The 17,162-nt window shown below is 46.1% G+C and overlaps 1 protein-coding gene across 2 annotated transcripts in view; it reads left to right on the top strand.

Annotated features, from left to right (window-relative positions):
- The window catches only part of ACACA (acetyl-CoA carboxylase alpha), a 291,537-nt gene that overhangs the window by 247,977 nt on the left and 26,398 nt on the right, over positions 1-17,162 (top strand). For both annotated transcript variants that reach the window (XM_060259542.1, XM_060259543.1), the window contains 4 exons: positions 3,086-3,182; positions 4,235-4,370; positions 12,130-12,307; positions 13,771-13,883. In XM_060259542.1, coding sequence (XP_060115525.1) covers positions 3,086-3,182; positions 4,235-4,370; positions 12,130-12,307; positions 13,771-13,883 — 524 coding nt within the window. The remainder of the gene's footprint in view (positions 1-3,085; positions 3,183-4,234; positions 4,371-12,129; positions 12,308-13,770; positions 13,884-17,162) is intronic.

Here is a 17,162-nt window from a genome sequence, read left to right as displayed (position 1 = left end):
TTTCTTTCTTTCTTTCTTTCTTTCTTTCTTTCTCTCTCTCTCTCTCTCTCCCCCCCCTCCCCTCCTCCCTTCCTCCCTAAATTAAACTTCTGTATTCTAAATAACGTTTTCTGGATGGTCTTCAACAGAAACTCTCACTCTGGCAGAAATATAAGTGAAGTTCTCCCTTCCCCTTTCGCTATGCATGCCCATTCATGAATATGGAAAGAAGTAAAGGGATATTAGTGGGGTGAGTTATGGGACATGCATAACTTCCACCCTGGATTTTATTTCTTTGTCGTGCTGGGTTGAGCCAGAAGGTTGGAAAAATCTGACCGAATACCAACCAGTGTGTTGTAGGGGCCAGTGTTGAACTAGGACCTGGGAGATTTCATGCACACTAAATAATGCACTTCCAGTCCACTTTCAGTGCACATTGCAACTGGATTTTTCTGTGTGAAATGGCAGAATCCACTTGCAAAAGGCCGCTGAGATGGATTAAAACAGCATTATTTAGCATGTGCAAAACACCCTCTGTCTTGATGCATATTTAAGTTGGACTGGTCACTTTCACTCAGTTTAACCTCCCTCTCAGGATTGGGAACAAAAGAGAGGAAGGAAGATGACCCTTAGTTTATTGGAAGAATGACAGGCTAGAAATACGACATCTGGAATGGATAGCTTTGTCTTTTCCATAGGTTGCTTGTGATTGTTCTTGTTTCCCATAATAGTCTCTCAAAGCAGATTATGTCTTTCAGGTTTTTAATCTGAAAAGATAAGACACCAAAGGGGAGAGACGATTTGAATTTTCATACCGTCTTATACAATTTTTTTACAAGCAAGCTGATCTTCCCCTAACGGTACTCTTGCTTGGATGAGAACAGTGGAGCTTTCCTTTTATTCCTCTAACCAGTTATAGAGGCCAGAGGGTCCTTCCCTTTTCTCCTACAGTCTCTGGACAACTGGCAGTTCTGATTGGGGGGGGGGGAATAAACCACCAACAGGACTGATTTGTTTCAACCACAGTGGCATTCTAGGACCCCCTCCCCCCACATACATATGTGCTCTTCTGGGATTGCTGCTGTAAGTGCTGCCAAAACTCATCTTTTTGTATGTATGTTTGGAATAGACATGCCATTGGCTGTAAATTGTCTCTTTTTTATTACACCTTGGCACCTTGTCGGGGGACATACAATAAAACAAGATGTAGCATCTTCCTGGGCCATCCCTGACAAAAATTTATACAAAGTCTAATGGAAAACAGAAGTTGCTGGTCGAGTCTTGTTTCTCTCTCCTCGCCCTCTTACGATACACATTTCTAAGTTCAATAAATAACAGTAATACATGGGATAAAGATGTCCTTTTATGAGCTCAAATGAACCCAGAGCTGCCGCTTAAGATGGATCCTGCAGCGATATCTTTCCCAGCTGGATTCCTCAGGTTGGGGGGAGCCCTTGCAAACTCTATGGCATTCACTGAAGATCTTGTTTGGGCTCCCCAAACTGGAGTCGCTTGCAGGGCAGCAAACTGGTGACTGGAGACACCATCTCAAAAAACAAAACAAACCAAAGAGTTTCGCCTGTTGCAGATGAATGACATCCGAGCATTTTTAAAGAAAAAGTTACGGTATTGCAGAAAAGGAAGAAGTATTAAAAACCCTAGTGTCAAAACTCACTAGTTTTATTTCTTTATATTTATATCACTTTTCTCCCCTTTGGAGATCAATGTTCCCTCTATGCTGCAGAGTCTTGTGAGCCAAAATTCTATTTTGTGAGCTACTGGCATTAAAAGTTGTGAGCTGCTGCATAAATTATTGTTCTCTGAGGCCATTTTTTCTGAGCTAAGACAAAAATGTGTGAGCTGGGGGCTAAAAATCTGTGAGCTAGCTCATTCTAACTCAGAGGGGATGCTATTGGAGACCCAAGGTGGCTTACATCATTCCCCTCTATTTTATCCACACAGCAACCCAGTGTGGTAGGTTATGCTGGGAGACTGTGACTGGCCCAAGGTCACCCAGCAAGCTCCCATGGCACGAGGGGGGGGGGGTTTCCACCCTGGTTCTTCCAGATCCTGGTCTGACACGCTAGCTGCTGTTCCACATTTCTGGCTTTCTCAGTTTCACAAGCAGTGGCCTTACTTGGGTTATTTTTTCCCCAGACCTTCTGAAACCTTGAATATAGACCCCTTCTAAGGGCTTGGACTAAGGATCCATCTGGTCCAGCTTTGTAGAAAGCACCACTGGGGGAAAGCAATCCTAAACAGGGATACTCAAGTGTCACTTTTTTCCATGGTCCCCAGAAAGTGTTCTTAGGATTGCAGCTGGGTCCTTTCAAGCAGAGAAACTGTTGTCGACCACCTGAGATGCTGACGGTTTGCAGCACATGAAGCTGCCCAATACCAAGACAGACCATTGAGTGGTCCGGGCCAGGACTGTCTACTCCGGCTGTCAGTGGTTCTCCAGTGTTTGAGGCAGAGTCTTTCCCCCTGCTCTTGAGATCCTTGAATTGGAGATTGGCGGGGGGAAGGGGGCTCATTGAATCTGAGAATTTCTGCATGCAGAAATGTATGTCCTGGACCGATTTCCCACTAGTCTTACCTCGCTCTCACTCTCCTCTTACTTCAATGAGGCTTCTGTCGGATTTCGCACAAGCTGCCCCAAGGCTGCAACTCGCTCCGCCTCTTTCATGTAGCAAACAAGATCCTCTAAAAACCAGTTACTGTTTGCCCTGCAAAGAAGGCAAAGCTAGTTGCAGCCCCAGGGCAGATAGTGTGAAATCCGACGGAAGCCCTGCTGAGAAGAGTGAGAGCGAGGTAAGACTAGTGGGAAATCGGTCCTGCTCTACCCCTTCCTGAAGAAGTCTGTTTCCTTTGTCTTTGCAAAGATGTGCTGAAAATGTTCAGCAGTGCATATGGCTGATTGCTTTTATGATGATTATCTGTGTGTTGCTTTGTGCCTTTGTGTGTTGTCTCTCTGGAAATATGACTTCATTAAGGTTTGTGGCCTGGTCAAATAAAGTTTAGCGAAGATATTTGAGTGCCCTGCTGCTGCTACTAATTCAAGTGTTTGGGGCATGGTGGCTTATGGGGTGATTCACTGTGTTGTCAGGCTTGGTGGAATACCTGTTGGAGTTGTGGCTGTCGAAACCAGAACGGTGGAACTGAGCATTCCTGCGGATCCTGCAAATCTCGATTCAGAAGCAAAGGTAGGGTTGGCTTCCAGATGTGGCATGGGGCTTTTGGGGACATAACCTGATGCACAGTATTATAGGCACTTTTCTGAAAACCAATAGTTTTTGGAGGAGGGGTGGGTGAGAGAGATACAAAACCAAGTTAGGTGGGCTCCAACCTTTTTGACCCTGTGGGTACCTTTGGAATTCTGATACAGAATGGTGGGTGCAGATACAAAATGGCCGCCAAAGAATGGCAGCTGCTGCAGAAGGGGGAGGCAGCCACAAAATGGCTGCTGCAGCTTACCTTCATTCGCACACTGAAGATCCTTGTGCTGCGGCGGCAGCTGCTGCTAAGGCAAAGTTTTAAAATCTGTACAGCTAATCCAGTCTCCAGTGGCCAGTCAGAAGCCTTGCTGGGCAAAAGCCCAACCTGATCTTACCCACTTTCTAAAAATACTTGATGAGCACCAGGAAAGCTCTTGGCACCATGTTGGGGACCCCTGATGCAGATCCGCCATTTTGGAGTTAGAGGATGCAGGTAAACTTTTAGGCTTCAGAAGTCCTTTGCCAGCAGAACTGGGATGACTGCAAATTCTCATCCATGTTAGGACGACCAGGCCTCATTTTGGGCAGGAACGCACAAGAGCAGAGCTCCGGAACCTCGATATTTTATTGTGCTCTTTCTTACTCCCCCCCCCCAAAAAAAAACTTGCTTCTGGGCACCATTGTTCAATCCTCCTGTGAGAATTTTGGTGAACTCCAACATTTGACAAACTTTCTAATATTTCCTCCACAAAAATTGGGAAAATATCCAAAACTTATAAAGCAGACAGATGGAAATCTTCATCATTCCACTGTGGCACATAGTTTTAAATTATGATGGGAGGAAGGTTTTATTATGGCAATTATAATTCAAGAAGCTTTTTAAGGTAGATGTGATTTAGTACACCTTCCGGTGATGTCAAGGGTGTGTGGCATATGCAAATGAGTTGTGCTAATGAGCTCCAGCACCTCTTTTTCTACAAAATGACCCCTGAGGATGACAATTGCTTAAGTAACAGCATGCGTGTTCTCCTTCACAACAGATCATTCAGCAGGCTGGCCAGGTGTGGTTCCCCGATTCGGCCTTCAAGACAGCACAAGCAATCAAGGACTTTAACCGGGAAGGACTCCCCCTTATGGTCTTTGCGAACTGGAGGGGCTTCTCTGGAGGCATGAAAGGTGATTGTTCCAAAACTGGGGTTGCCTTAAAAATCGAGGGATGGACAATTAAAATACAATAGGATGCTGTTCGTGTAGATGGGGCAGATCGATATGAAAAAGTCTGCTGAGGAATTTGGGGAAGGTTTGGTTGAAAATGCTAAGCTAATGCCAGCAAAGGGCCAGTGGATCCAGCAATACTAAACTGAACAGAAGTCCAGAAATGCCTTAAAGACTAACAACACCTGAATGTTGAAATAAATGTTGTTAGTTTGTCATGGCAGAATTTGTGACGAAGTCCAGTCACCTTAAAGACTAACACACCTGTCCCTTTGCCAACATCCAGCAATGCAGATGTGACTGACAAAGAAATACTTAAAGAAAGAGGGTTGGATCTGGCCAGCTTTTTCACTCAGTCAATTCAATTCCCTCTCATGCTGCGATTCCTGTGCTATCTGGGTTTTATACATGCCGGCCCCATAACTCTCAGCACAGCCTTTTTGGCGGTCAGAGGGGACTCTTCCTCCCCTCTGTAATTGTTGCCACCACATGTAAAGTTGGTTAGATCCAGCCCATGTTTTGTCCAGTTTGGAGTGTGAGCTTGAACAATGACCAGCAGAAGCAACCAGTTTTTAGAAGTTTCAGGATCAAAGTGCTCTAGAGGCTTCCGAGGCAGTTGTGGGTGCTGAGGAAGGCGGAAGTCAGCCTTATACAGGATTCTTGACACCTCTTTGGGCACCAGGCTCTGTTGCTTTGTGCTAAGGGAGAGAAAGGAGAGTTTGATTCCCCACAACTCCACATGCACCTGCTGATGCGAACTTGGGTCAGCCACAAGTTCTCTCAATAAAGTCTGCTGCTTGAAGGGCACTTGGTGTAATTAGTAGACTGTTGTGGGGAGGGAAAGGAGATTGTAAGCTGCTCTGAGACTCCTTCGGGTAGTAAAGGGTGGGGTATAAATCCAATCTCCTCCTCTTCTTCTCTTGATGTCTTCACAAAAGGAGTATGGCCAAAACTGGAAGGAAGTGGTCTTTAAGTGGGCATCTCGGTTTCTGTGCTACCCTTTCTAAGTTCAAAGTTGTTCTTGAGAACCGTTGCCAGTAAGGCAGCACAGAGGTCAGGAGGCAACTGCCAGAGGAGGGAAGGATTTACAGTCTTTACTACCTGCAAAAGACTTCTTTTTTCCTGACTCCCAGTACTGGGGCCATAGCCGGAGTTGGCTGCTTAGTTATCGGGAACCACTGTCCTCTTGCTGATAGTGACAGGAGTCTCTTTGCTGTTCCTGTTCAGTATGGGGATGATAATACTGGCCTGCCTTACAGGGTTGTCATGAAGATTGAAACAAAGATATATGTGAAGTGCTTTGAAAACCACAAAAATAAGTAATAAATATGTAACCTGCATCATGTTTTCTTTATATGAAGTGGTTCATGTATGTTATATTTTGGTCGACGTATGTTACAGCAACCCAGTAAGGTAGGCCAGAGTGATTAACTGCGTCTTGTGGGGTGGGGGGACTGTGCTGGAGAAGAGGGCCACTTACTGATGTCAGAAGCTGGATTCAAACTGGGGACCTTCCGAATCCCAGTCTGGTCTTTCCAAAGCTCTTAGATTCTAGGGGACATTATAAGATGGACATAGCAGATCTTTCAGGAGAGAGTGAGACAAGTGAGTGCCCATCGTCCTTCTAGCACAGGGGTGGCCAAACTGTGGCTCAGGAGCCACATGTGGCTCTTTTACAGATATTGTGTGGCTCCCCTCATTGGCTGACTTGGAGAAGGCATTTGTCTCTTTAAATTGCTTCTCCAAGCTCGGTCACCTGGCAGCTTGGAGAAGGCATTTATAGTTAAAGTTGCTTTCTTTCCACTTCTTCCCCTCCCCATCTATTTGCTTTCTTTCCACCTTTCCTTCCTTGCGGCTCGCAAACATCTGATGTTTGTGTCTTGCAGCTCTCAAACAACAGACGTTCATGTATTGTGGCTCTCAAACATCTGGCATTTATTCTGTGTGGCTCGTATGTTAAGCGAGTTTGGCCACCCCTGTTCTAGCATCTCACAAAATACTTCTGAGAGTGGCAGCACCCAAAGAAAAACGCCTCAACTCCCAGTTGGTAATCCGGAGGTATCTAGCATGGCGTTTTGGGAGAAGCTGCTCTCTGTGTCTGCCATGGCCAGGTGTGGGAGCCCAGGCAGGGAGTCAAGAGCGCATCCATCTTCCCACGCTCCTTGAAGAGGCGCTTTAGATTCTGGCTTCGGTGTTGGCTGGCCAGACACTTTGGAAGAGGCAGAAGGGGGGGGGGAGGATTAAGCAGGGAGTGAAAATAAACAATTATACCACCCCTCAGTGCGCCTAAGAACACAAATACATGCATATGTACACACATACCCCGCCAAGGAACGGCTGCGCAGTGGGTAAAATGACTCCAAAATTGTGTGTAATGAGTAGGAAAAGATTAGAGACGGCTCTTGCGACGTTGAGAATTGACATTAGCGGAGGGGGTGGGTAGTTGAAAAACTCTTTACAAGTCAGCCTAGGAGGTCTAATTTAAGTCCTTGCGTGTGAGTGTCTCCGTATGTGTGAGCTTGTGTGTGTATATATTTATATACGCGCTTTATTTATCGTATGGATTTTTTTTTTTAAAAGGCATACCGAGAGGCAAAGGCAGCCTTCCACCGAGTGAGTTTTTTTCTGGCCGCTGGGCTATTCAGCATAATGCAAAAATTAAATTATTATTTTTTAAAAAAGAAAAGAGAATGCCTTGAATATTTAGATGGAGGGAAGCAGTTTATTTAGACGAACCGCCAGTGACCCACGACAGCGAGACATCAAGCGTGAAATTTGCTCGAAATTAGCACCGGGGTCTCGAGCTCAGCGTGAATAGGCTGATAGGATGCAAATCCCAAAGATATTAAACCGCCTCGCTGGCAGCGCTATGGGGTCGCTCTCGGTTGGTTTTTCATGTTATACTTATTATTTTTCCCCCCACCCCCTGGGACAGGTTATAAATAACAATAATAATATAAAAAAAGAGGAACGGTTACGAGACCCTGTAGCTGGAATAAAAAGGCCTTTTAAAGGGGGGGGGCGCCCCATCTCTGATTACCTGCATGTTTGTATCATGGCAGAGCCCGATCTTAATGGATTTGGGAGGCTTTTTATGGGACCGCGATGGATGTACTGCTTCGTGTTTGTGCATGAGTGTCTCTGCAGTTCGTTTTTTTTATTTAAGGGCTTCAGCTGAGCCACTGAGGCTGATTCCAATTTTGAATGCTGCCTAGAATCAGTGGAAGTGGTGAGACAGAAAGAGCTTGAAAGAAGGGCTGTGGAAAAATTCCGGTCGCCTGGTCCCCCAGGGTCCCTGGGAAATTGACCTAGTGGCAATGAGGTGGCAGTATTAATTTGATGTCCTTGGCACCACCAGTGTGAATGGCACTTTGTAGAGTGCAAGAAGGCCGGTCCCTGCCCCCAGGAGCTTGCAGTATGCAATCTGAGATGAGGGAGATGATAAAGGAGATGGAACTGGGGTGCTACTGAGAAAGAATCTGCCTTCATTTCAGTTATGGGATTTAACTTCAGAGAGGAAGAGGGAGTGAAGGGGAGTCTCAAAACAGGAAAAAGAAGTTAACACTGTGAACAGGGAGGGGCTGTGGCTCAGTGGCAGAGCATCTGTTTGGCATGCAGAAGGTCCCAGGTTCAATCTCCGGCATCTCCAGTTAAAGGATCAGGTAGTAGGTGATGGGAAAGACCTCTGCCTGACCCCAGAGAGCTGCTGCCATTCTGAGCAGGCAAAACAAATTTCAATGGAACAAAAGTCTGTTTCAGTATAACCCAGCTTTATGTGTTTGGGTGTCCCTATGACCAGTTTCTGCCCGGCCACCTGCTGAGACTCTTGCAAAAGACATGAGACTGGGCGGGCCTTGCTTGTGATCTGGCAGAGGACTTCTCTTGCCCTTAAGCAAGGATTGCAGACTCAGGATCGTGTGACACTTTAACTGCTAAGTGATCCTGAGTCTGCACTCTTGTCTTTTGTGCCTGAAACCCCCAGGCGCATCCTGTGGAGCCTAGGAAGCCAAGGAGCCAACCTCGCAAGGTAGTGTCAGCCCTCTCCAGGTGCTGACTCACTGTGGGATCCTAAACACGGTGACGACCATCAGCTCATTGAGCTTAAAAGGGTAATCGCTTCGTTTAGAATTGCAGTGTTAACTCCTACAAGGCAGAGGCACTGCAAAAGAAAAGGAAAGAAAGAAACTACATGTCAAGCAACAGCAGACAGCTGTAGAAAGCAGTATAGGTACCTGTTTCCTTTTCATTCATGGTTCCCACTTTATGGAATGGACTCTCCAAGGAACCAACCTTGGAGGTTTTTAGGAGGTAGATAACGCATCTAAAGGAATATGACCTTTAGGGACTTTGCGTGGAGTAGAAAATTTTTTTAAAATGAATTATAGAGCACAAGGTGCCTTGAACCACAAACAGAGAGGTGGAGTATAAATATTCTGATTAGTAAACAGCACCCTAAAATCCAGAATGCCAAGAAGCTACAAAAAGAATGTAAACACTACAAAGTAGCAATTAAATAATCCAAACGCTATAAACCTGGCACCATCAAAAGGAGCAAAATAAAATTAAGCTCAAAACCAGCAACTGGCAATAAAGTAAAAATCAGTGTGTGGAAGGGAAGGATGCACAGAGGGGCCCAATTTGGATGTTCCTTCACACTACTGTCTCCAGAAAAGTGTAGTTTATACAGATCACTATAAGGATCTCTGGGCTGAGGTTAGGGCTTGTGGCTTGTGAATCTAGTAGCCACAGAACTGGATCTATTGGTGCGTTGGCATGCAGAACATACTTGTGGCTCTGCTGGGACTTTGATTTAACCCCACCCCACCCCAATCTCCATGCCTTCCTTTGCGTGGGTGTTTAAATGATCTTCTCTTTTGCGGCAATCCAGATATTGTTGTCTTCCCCCCCTGCCCCTCGCTCGTCCTGCTTCCTTGGAGTAAAATATTTGCTCATGGCAGGAGTGAAAAATGCCACACTAATTACGCAATTATTTTATTATGGAGCACTACTACAAAAACGTCTCCTAAAGAATTAATTTGATTAAAATAATTTGAATCGAGCAATTATTTTCTTAACACTGGAATTAGCTGAAAGGAGCTTCAAGTGGTTTATTGCTAGCACTATGTAATAAAGCGATTGTTTAATTAGCAATAAATTTGTCATTCCCTTTATAAAAAAAAAAATAAAGATCTTTGCTTTCTTTCAGGGATGGTGTTTTTAAAAAACTTCTTTTTCTTCTCTTCCAACATTTTTAGATGCCCTATTTATGTTTATCTGATGATGGCACATGGGCCGTCTTTGAAATCCTTTCATGAGTTATAAACAATGGTTTTTTTGAAGCATTTAAAATAAACATGCATTTTTATTTCCTTTGATCAGGTGTAAATAAATGGGATGCTACAATTGCTGCTAATAGCATGTATTTAATAGGCGAGGTTCCCCATCCCCACCATTTACTGACTCAGACCACTGGCCCGTTTTGTCGTGTGTTTTTAACGCAAGGGCTTCAACTGAGCCGCTGAGGTTGATTCCAGTTTTTCCTAGCCCTATGATCAATGCTCCTTCTAAGTTGTGGAGTCTTGCGAGCAACAATTTTATTTTGTGAGCTACTGGCATTAAAGTTGTGAGTGAGCAATTTGGGTACTACATATATTAGTTTGCTCTTGGGCCATCCTTCCTGAACTAAGACAAAAATGTGTGAGGCAGAAGCTAAAAAACTGTGAGCTAGCTCACACTAACTCAGCTTAGAGAGAACAATGCCTGATATCTTGTTTTCACTGGAGATGGGCAGGGTCGATCCTGAGACCCTCTGCTTGCAAAGCCTTCCTGTTATTCACCAGCTCCAAGTCCCTTCTGTTTCTCCTTGCTTCTTGCATGCAGAATCAAGTAGCAGTCTACCAGGCTGCAGAATTTTGTGCAAGCTGCAGAATTTTACCTGCTTAGTGCAGGGTTTGGGTTATCTTAGAACAACCCCCATGTATGTTTGAAAACTGCTTCTGCCGGATTAAGCTGATTCCAATAAACTGGGACCCTCAATTCCTCTGATGTGGCTCCACAAGTTATTGAACCGTGTTCTGGGTTAGGAAACAGTGCTTTTCAAAAGTCAAAAGGATCTGCATAGGTTTCTGCTTCTGAATTCCCCAGTTCTATTAAAATTAGTGGCACAGGTGCCAAGGTGGCAGTCTGTGGTTTGGCCTCTGATGCTGGTGGAAGGGATGTGGGTAGGCAAGGTATGGGAGGAAGGTGCACTGGGGCTGGATTGCAAAGGGTGCCTTTAGAAGCCAGCCATAGGTCCTGCTACAGGATTTCTTCCACAGTAAAAGGGAAGGGGCACTATAACTCAGTGGCAGGCTGCATTGGTTGGGCACACAAACATCTCTAGTTGCAGAATCTCTAACAGCAAGCATGGGAAAGAGCTAAGAGGATCCCAGAGAGCTTCTGCTTGCCTGCTCCGGCAGTCCTGGTCTATCAACCAGTGCATGAGGTGGGGGGGAGCCGCTGAGAAGCCACTGGGTTCTCAAAGCTATTTGTGCACCCTTTTCTTAGAGGCAGGGTTTTTGTTTGTTTTCTTGCCATCAAGTTGCAACTGACTTTTGTCAACCCCGCAGGGTTTCCAAGGCAAGAGACATTCAGAGGTGGTTTGCTATTGCCTGCCGCTGCGTAGCAACCCTGGACTTCCTTGGTGGTCACCCTTCCAAGTACTAACAAGGGCTGATTCTGCTTAGCTTCTGAGATCTGATGAGATTGGGCTAGCCTGGTCTTCCCATGTCAGGTCAACATCCAGTTAGCCTGATCTTGTGTTCCTATGCTCATAGTTCCTGTGTTCATAGTCAACCCAAACGTTGCTTCAGTGTTTGGAAAGGGCTGAGAGTTGAAGTATGCCTGTTAGCAGAATGCATGAGGTCCATTGCTGGCTCAATTGAGAGTCTGTCTAGCCCAGCATTTTGTTTCCAGTAAAGAACAGCCTCCAGGAAACACACAAGCAGAGCATAAAGGCAGGCACTAGGATGTGAGAGACCTGGGTTCTAATCCCTACTCTTTCAGGGAAGCTTGCTAGGTGACCTTGGGCCAAACCTACCCCACAGGGTTGTTGTGAGGGTACAATGGAGGAGAGAAGAATGTTGTAAGCTGATTTGAGCTCTGGTGGGGGAGAAAGGTGGCGTATAAATGCAATAAATGATAATTTGGTTTTCCAGAAGCCTTGATATTAGGAAGAATACTATTTCCGAACAATTCCTTGTTATGGCTGGTAGACCTGTTCTCCATGAATTTGTCAAACAACACCCCCCCACCCCACCAGTTGCCATACCTTGTGGCCGTGGTGGTAGTGGTGGAAAATGCTGCTAAGTTGAAGCCAACTCATGATGACCTTGCAGGGTTTCCAAGGCAAGAGACACTCAGAGGTGGTTGGCCATTGCCTGCCTCTGGGTCACAACCTTGGACTGCCTTGGTGGTCTCCAATCCAAATATGACCTGGGGTGACCCTGCTCAGCTTTCCAGATTTGACAAGCTCAGGCTCTCCTGGGCCATCCAAGTCAGGGCAATGAGTCTCATACATTTATGCAGCCGAGTAGAAGTACTACTTCCTTTGAACTTGGATCATTAAGGCGTTTTGATAACGTGTGCCTGTTGAAAGTGTAACAAAGAGGCAGAATGGGGTGGGTTGACTTGCTGTTTGCTCTTGTTTTTGTTTTAATGGTTTTTGTGCTGTTTTCCACAGACATGTATGATCAGGTGCTGAAATTCGGGGCCTACATTGTGGACGGCTTACGGGAGTACAGGCAGCCTGTCCTTGTGTACATCCCTCCCCAAGCAGAACTGAGAGGAGGCTCCTGGGTGGTGATTGATCCCACCATTAACCCTCGACACATGGAGATGTATGCTGACCGAGAGAGCAGGTAATGCCTTCTGCCTTGTCCCTGATCCGTCGTGGGCATCTCTGAGATTCAAGCACTGAGCTGGCTAAGCTGGTAGCTAGTCTAATGACTGGCACCACAAGGACCTGTCTGCCTAAACCAGGCTCTGCTAGGACCACCGATGAAGTGGGGGTGGTCCAGTTTTTAAACCCAAAATAGGGCAAGAAGACCAGAGTTTTGCACTGCTTCTTGTGGTGATTTTATAATTATACCATCGGTACATTTCAGGCCTTTACTGGTTTGAGAAAAGAAACGAAGCGGAAGTCTGATGGCATCTTAAAAGACTAACAACAGTTACTCTTGTGTGAGTTTTCAAGTAGTCAGGACTCACTTTCTCAGATAACAGTGGAAATAGAGAAAATCATTTAAATCATTTTTTCATAAAGTTGCAGAAGAGACGGAAAAGGGGGGAGGAGTTGAGCAAAGAGAGGTCTGGGGCTGTAGATCTGGTGTGATTCTCTAATTATACATAACAACTGATGAGAGAAGTCTGAGGTTTTCTAGCTGGTTTCTCATACGGTGAAGTGTGAAAAAGTAGGGTAAATAGCAAACAAATTAAGGAAGAGGTAGTTTGAAACATGAAGAATTAAGCAGCATCAGTACAGGGATATACGGTATGATAATAATAATATAATAATAATAACTTTTTATTTGTATCCCGCCCTCCCCGCAAGCAGGCTCAGGGCGGCTCACAACATGTAAATACAATAAAACCATGTGCAATCAATTATAAATTCATATACAATTTCAATTATAAAATCATCCTTAAAATCATTAAAATTACATTAGACTTAAGATTATGGTGCTATAATTAAGATCTTTCATAAAATCCAGTGATTAAAACATAAAACATAGAACATATCCAACAGGACTTTCTTGGCTCGGTTTTATGTGAAGGCTGTTTTAAAGAGGTGGGTCTTACAGGCCCTGCGGAATTGATCTAAGCATCGCAGGGCCCGTACCTCCTCCGGGAGTTGGTTCCACAGTAGGGGGGCCGCTACAGAGAAGGCCCGATCCCAGGTGGACTTCAATCTGGCCTCCTTTGGCCCAGGGATATTCAGCTGGTTCTTTCCAGCTGACCTCAGCGCTCTCTGGGGTTCATGCGGGGAGAGACGGTCCCTCAAGTAGACAGGTCCTCGGCCATAGAACACTCAGTAAATATTTTTAAAACAAGAAGAGAAATGTCCTGCTCTAAGGACCTTGCAATTAAAATTGGGGAGAAAAAGTAGGGGAGAGGAGGAAGTTACTCTTAGTATCTCATATAATCACTGCCTCTGTTTTCAATCCCCCTCCTCCTAATCCCAAATACAGAATTGTCCTTTTCCACACCTGCAGCATGCAGAGTTCAGGGCCTTTCCTCGGGGTGGGGTGGGAAGTAGCATGCCCCTTCCAGAACTGTGTCACCTCACAACCTGAAAGGATCTTCCTTCTTCCGGCTCTTTCAGAGGCGGGGTTCTGGAACCTGAAGGGACTGTGGAAATCAAATTCCGCAAGAAAGACTTGGTGAAAACAATGCGACGAGTGGACCCCATCTACACACGCCTGGCAGAGCGACTCGGTAAGCTTTGCTAAAGTTACGTCTATGCCGATAAACTCATCCCACTCGCCTTTAATGTATGCATGAACTTGCTTTCCATTGGCCAAGTCTGGGTAGAGCTTGAGCTTTGGTTAGATTGGGGTGCACAGCGTGGGGCTCATGGGTGCCGTGGTGCCCGCTGGCACCTTTCTTGGCACGTGTTGTTATATAGTAGGTGGGGTTTTAGCCCAGAAGACTTCTGATTGGCTATTGGAGATCTGACCGGCTGTGCAGATTTTTTTTTTTTTAAATGCTGCTTTACCAAGTACAAGGATCTTCACAGTGCGATTGAAGGTAAGCTGCAGCGGCCATTATCTGGCCGGCTCTGCCTCTTGCAGCAGCCAGCTTGTGGCTGTGCTGACCAAACTGTGTCAGAATTGTGAAGGTGCCCACAGGCTCGGAAAGGTTAGGGAGCCCTGGATTACAGTATATGAGAGGAAAATGCAACTGTCTGGTTCCAGCATCCTGCTTCCTCTGGAGGCCAGCCTGCCGTTGCTGGAATTTTCACAAGCGGGGAGTGGAGGCAGCTGCTTCCTCGCCTGCAGCATCAGGCATTCAGAGACAGAGGGCCACTGAACATAGAGCTTCCCTTTCTGCTGTCAGGGCTAGTAGACCAAACCTCTGTGAGCTTGTCTTTAAGACATATCTAAGCCAGGAACCCCTTGGAATCTCCTTTTTATGGCGGTACAGTTCCATATATGCAGCCCCTGTGCTCCTCAGAAATTTGCAAACACAGTAAGATTATTTATTGCTGTCATTATTATTGTTGTTGGAATTTATTTAGTAGAGAAATATATATAAAGTTTTCCCCCGTTCAGACTAGGAAGGAGGAAGTAGCCCGTGGACTTCCAGAATATAGAGGCTTGGAGGATTTTTTTGCCAGACAGGTTACAGGAAGGGGCTTTCTGGAGACAACAGGACAAGAAGCCTTGAGGAGACACAGTTTTGTTAAAACCTCCTTGCAAAAGGAAGGTGGTCTCTCTCTTCTTGGGATGCTGGGCTGAACAGACCTCTTGTCTGAGGATGGGAGTAGGCAGCCGTTTTTGTACCATGCAGCTGGCCTCCAGAGTTGGGAGCAAGCTCTAAGGTTAAAAAGGACCCTTAGAGAACCAGGACACCTAAGATAAAGAGCCTGTCCTAATTTTAACATCCAGCTAGGGCATGTTTTAGAGAGAGGGGCAGAGGAGTTGTGTTTTGAACTTTTGATTCTGGAAGTGATTCTCTCTACCACATAGGCCCTCACTGTTTCAGACATGCTATTTTAAAGGAGAGCCCCAGGAAGGGGGAAGGCAAGCAGTTGGGAACTGGCTATTCCCCCAGGGGTGCACAAGACCTTAACCAGGAGACCCTGAGGCAAGGCCTTGGAGCTTGGAAGGGGAGCTGAGGGTCCTGATCCCTATATTGATCAGGTGGTGATGGTGGGCTACCATAGAGAGCAGAAAAAGCTCCTCCAGGGGAGCTGGAGGGAGGGCAAGGCAGAACGGGGCCCACAGGCCAGAGCGGAAATGTTCTGCCACATACTCTGTTTCTATCTTGTCTTTCTGCCAAAGTGGCCTACATCGTTCTCCTCTCTCCTCTTTTACCCTCACATCAATCCTGTGAGGTAGGTTAGGCTGCGTGTGTGACTGGCGAAAGTCACCCAGCAGGTTTCTGTGGCAGAGCGGGGATTTGAACTGGGATCTCTCAGATCCTAGCCCAGCAGTCGCAGAATTAGAGAGTTGGAAGGGACCTCCAGAGTCATCTAGGCCAACCCGCTGCATGATGCAGGAAATTCACAACCCTTCCGGCCCTCCTTCTCATGATCTGCCTAAGTTCACAGAATCAGCATTGCTGTCAGATGGACACACACCTGAGGCACTCTAACCACTATGTCACACATGACTGCGGTAGCCATCCCCTCTTCCCTCCTGCCTTCTTGCAGTCAGAGGTCTGCTTCCTCTGATTGTGGAGGTTGCCTTTAGCTGGCTATCTGGGAAGAAATCTCCAGTCTGGTACTTTGCAGTTTCCAAAGCCATGTGGCACAATTTGGGATCTCACCCTTCATCCTTTCTCCCATGTACGGTGAATCTGTGCAGAAAAGAACTTTTTTGTCACTTAAGTACAAAACAAGGACCATCCTACATCTTTTGTCTTACAGCAGTTGGGGGGCGGATTGCAATAGAGGCCACTTTATTCCTTTGTGACCCCTGCTGGCGACAATGCCAGATCTGCTGAACTTGCACCTTCGGTTCTCTCCTTTTCATTCAGCTGCTGTTATGCGACCGGCCCTGCATCACTCGCTTTGGGCACAACCATCCAAAGGCACCATTCTCACATTTTTTAATATATATGCCCCTGAAATTTGAAGTATAAGCCCCTGAAATCTCAGGGAAGTTGAGAGCATTTAAAGGATGGTGGATTCAAGGTTGCTTTTTTTTTTTAAAGAAAAATTCGTTAACCCAAACATTTCCCCAAATAAGGCGAACTTCCTGCCTTAAGTACAACGAGGGCAACACAAGAGGCTAACCCTTTCACATCTATGCATATGGGGGGTGGAAGAGACAGAGAGCACTAAAAGCTTCAGTGGCTGATAAGTGTCTTGCTTAGTTGGTTCATAATTGCTCTCAATGTTTGGTGGCGGGGTGTGCACACACAACTCAAAACACACTCGCACTTTCTTATTGCCAATGCCAGGAAGAGCTGAGATTGTAGGACACAAGCGAATTGCATAATTTTTTCCTCCTCCTCCCTCCTCTCCCCCCCCTCATTTTTTTTCTTTCTGGCCAATTTAAAATTTGTCAAAGCCGGTCGTCTTCTGGATCACTGCCCTTTGATATTTCGCGCACTCCATTTGCCACAAACAAGCCGCAGGGCCGCGGTTCATGCTGACTCCAGCAGAAGCGAGGAGCGTTCCATTTATCTTACACCGCCTGCTGTATACTTGCTCATTAGCTGGGGGTTCACTGCCTCTCTTAACCCCTGAATGGCTGCCATCATTTCTACCGAATGGCTGTTTTGTGGCAAGGAAGGGGGGAGACACAGCCACATCCGTGCCCCACTTTCATGGGGCGGAGGGTTGGCTTTGTACCGGGTGGGGGTGGAAATCTGAGGGCAGCGCCACATCCTCGTTCTAAACCTTCTGAGCCACCAGGCTTCTCGTGACATGGAGTTGGGGGCAGGGGAGCCATGTTGGGGAAGAGGATGGCAGATATTGAATAATGTGACACAGATCTGCTCATTATCCATTTTCGAGCACTGTAACTGAAATCTTTATTAGTTTTG

The sequence above is a fragment of the Heteronotia binoei genome, chromosome 18, assembly GCF_032191835.1.
Source record: "Heteronotia binoei isolate CCM8104 ecotype False Entrance Well chromosome 18, APGP_CSIRO_Hbin_v1, whole genome shotgun sequence".
Taxonomy (NCBI): Eukaryota; Metazoa; Chordata; class Lepidosauria; order Squamata; family Gekkonidae; genus Heteronotia; species Heteronotia binoei.
The sequence above is the reverse complement of the archived record's forward strand: the minus strand, read 5'-3'. Positions and strand labels throughout refer to the sequence as shown.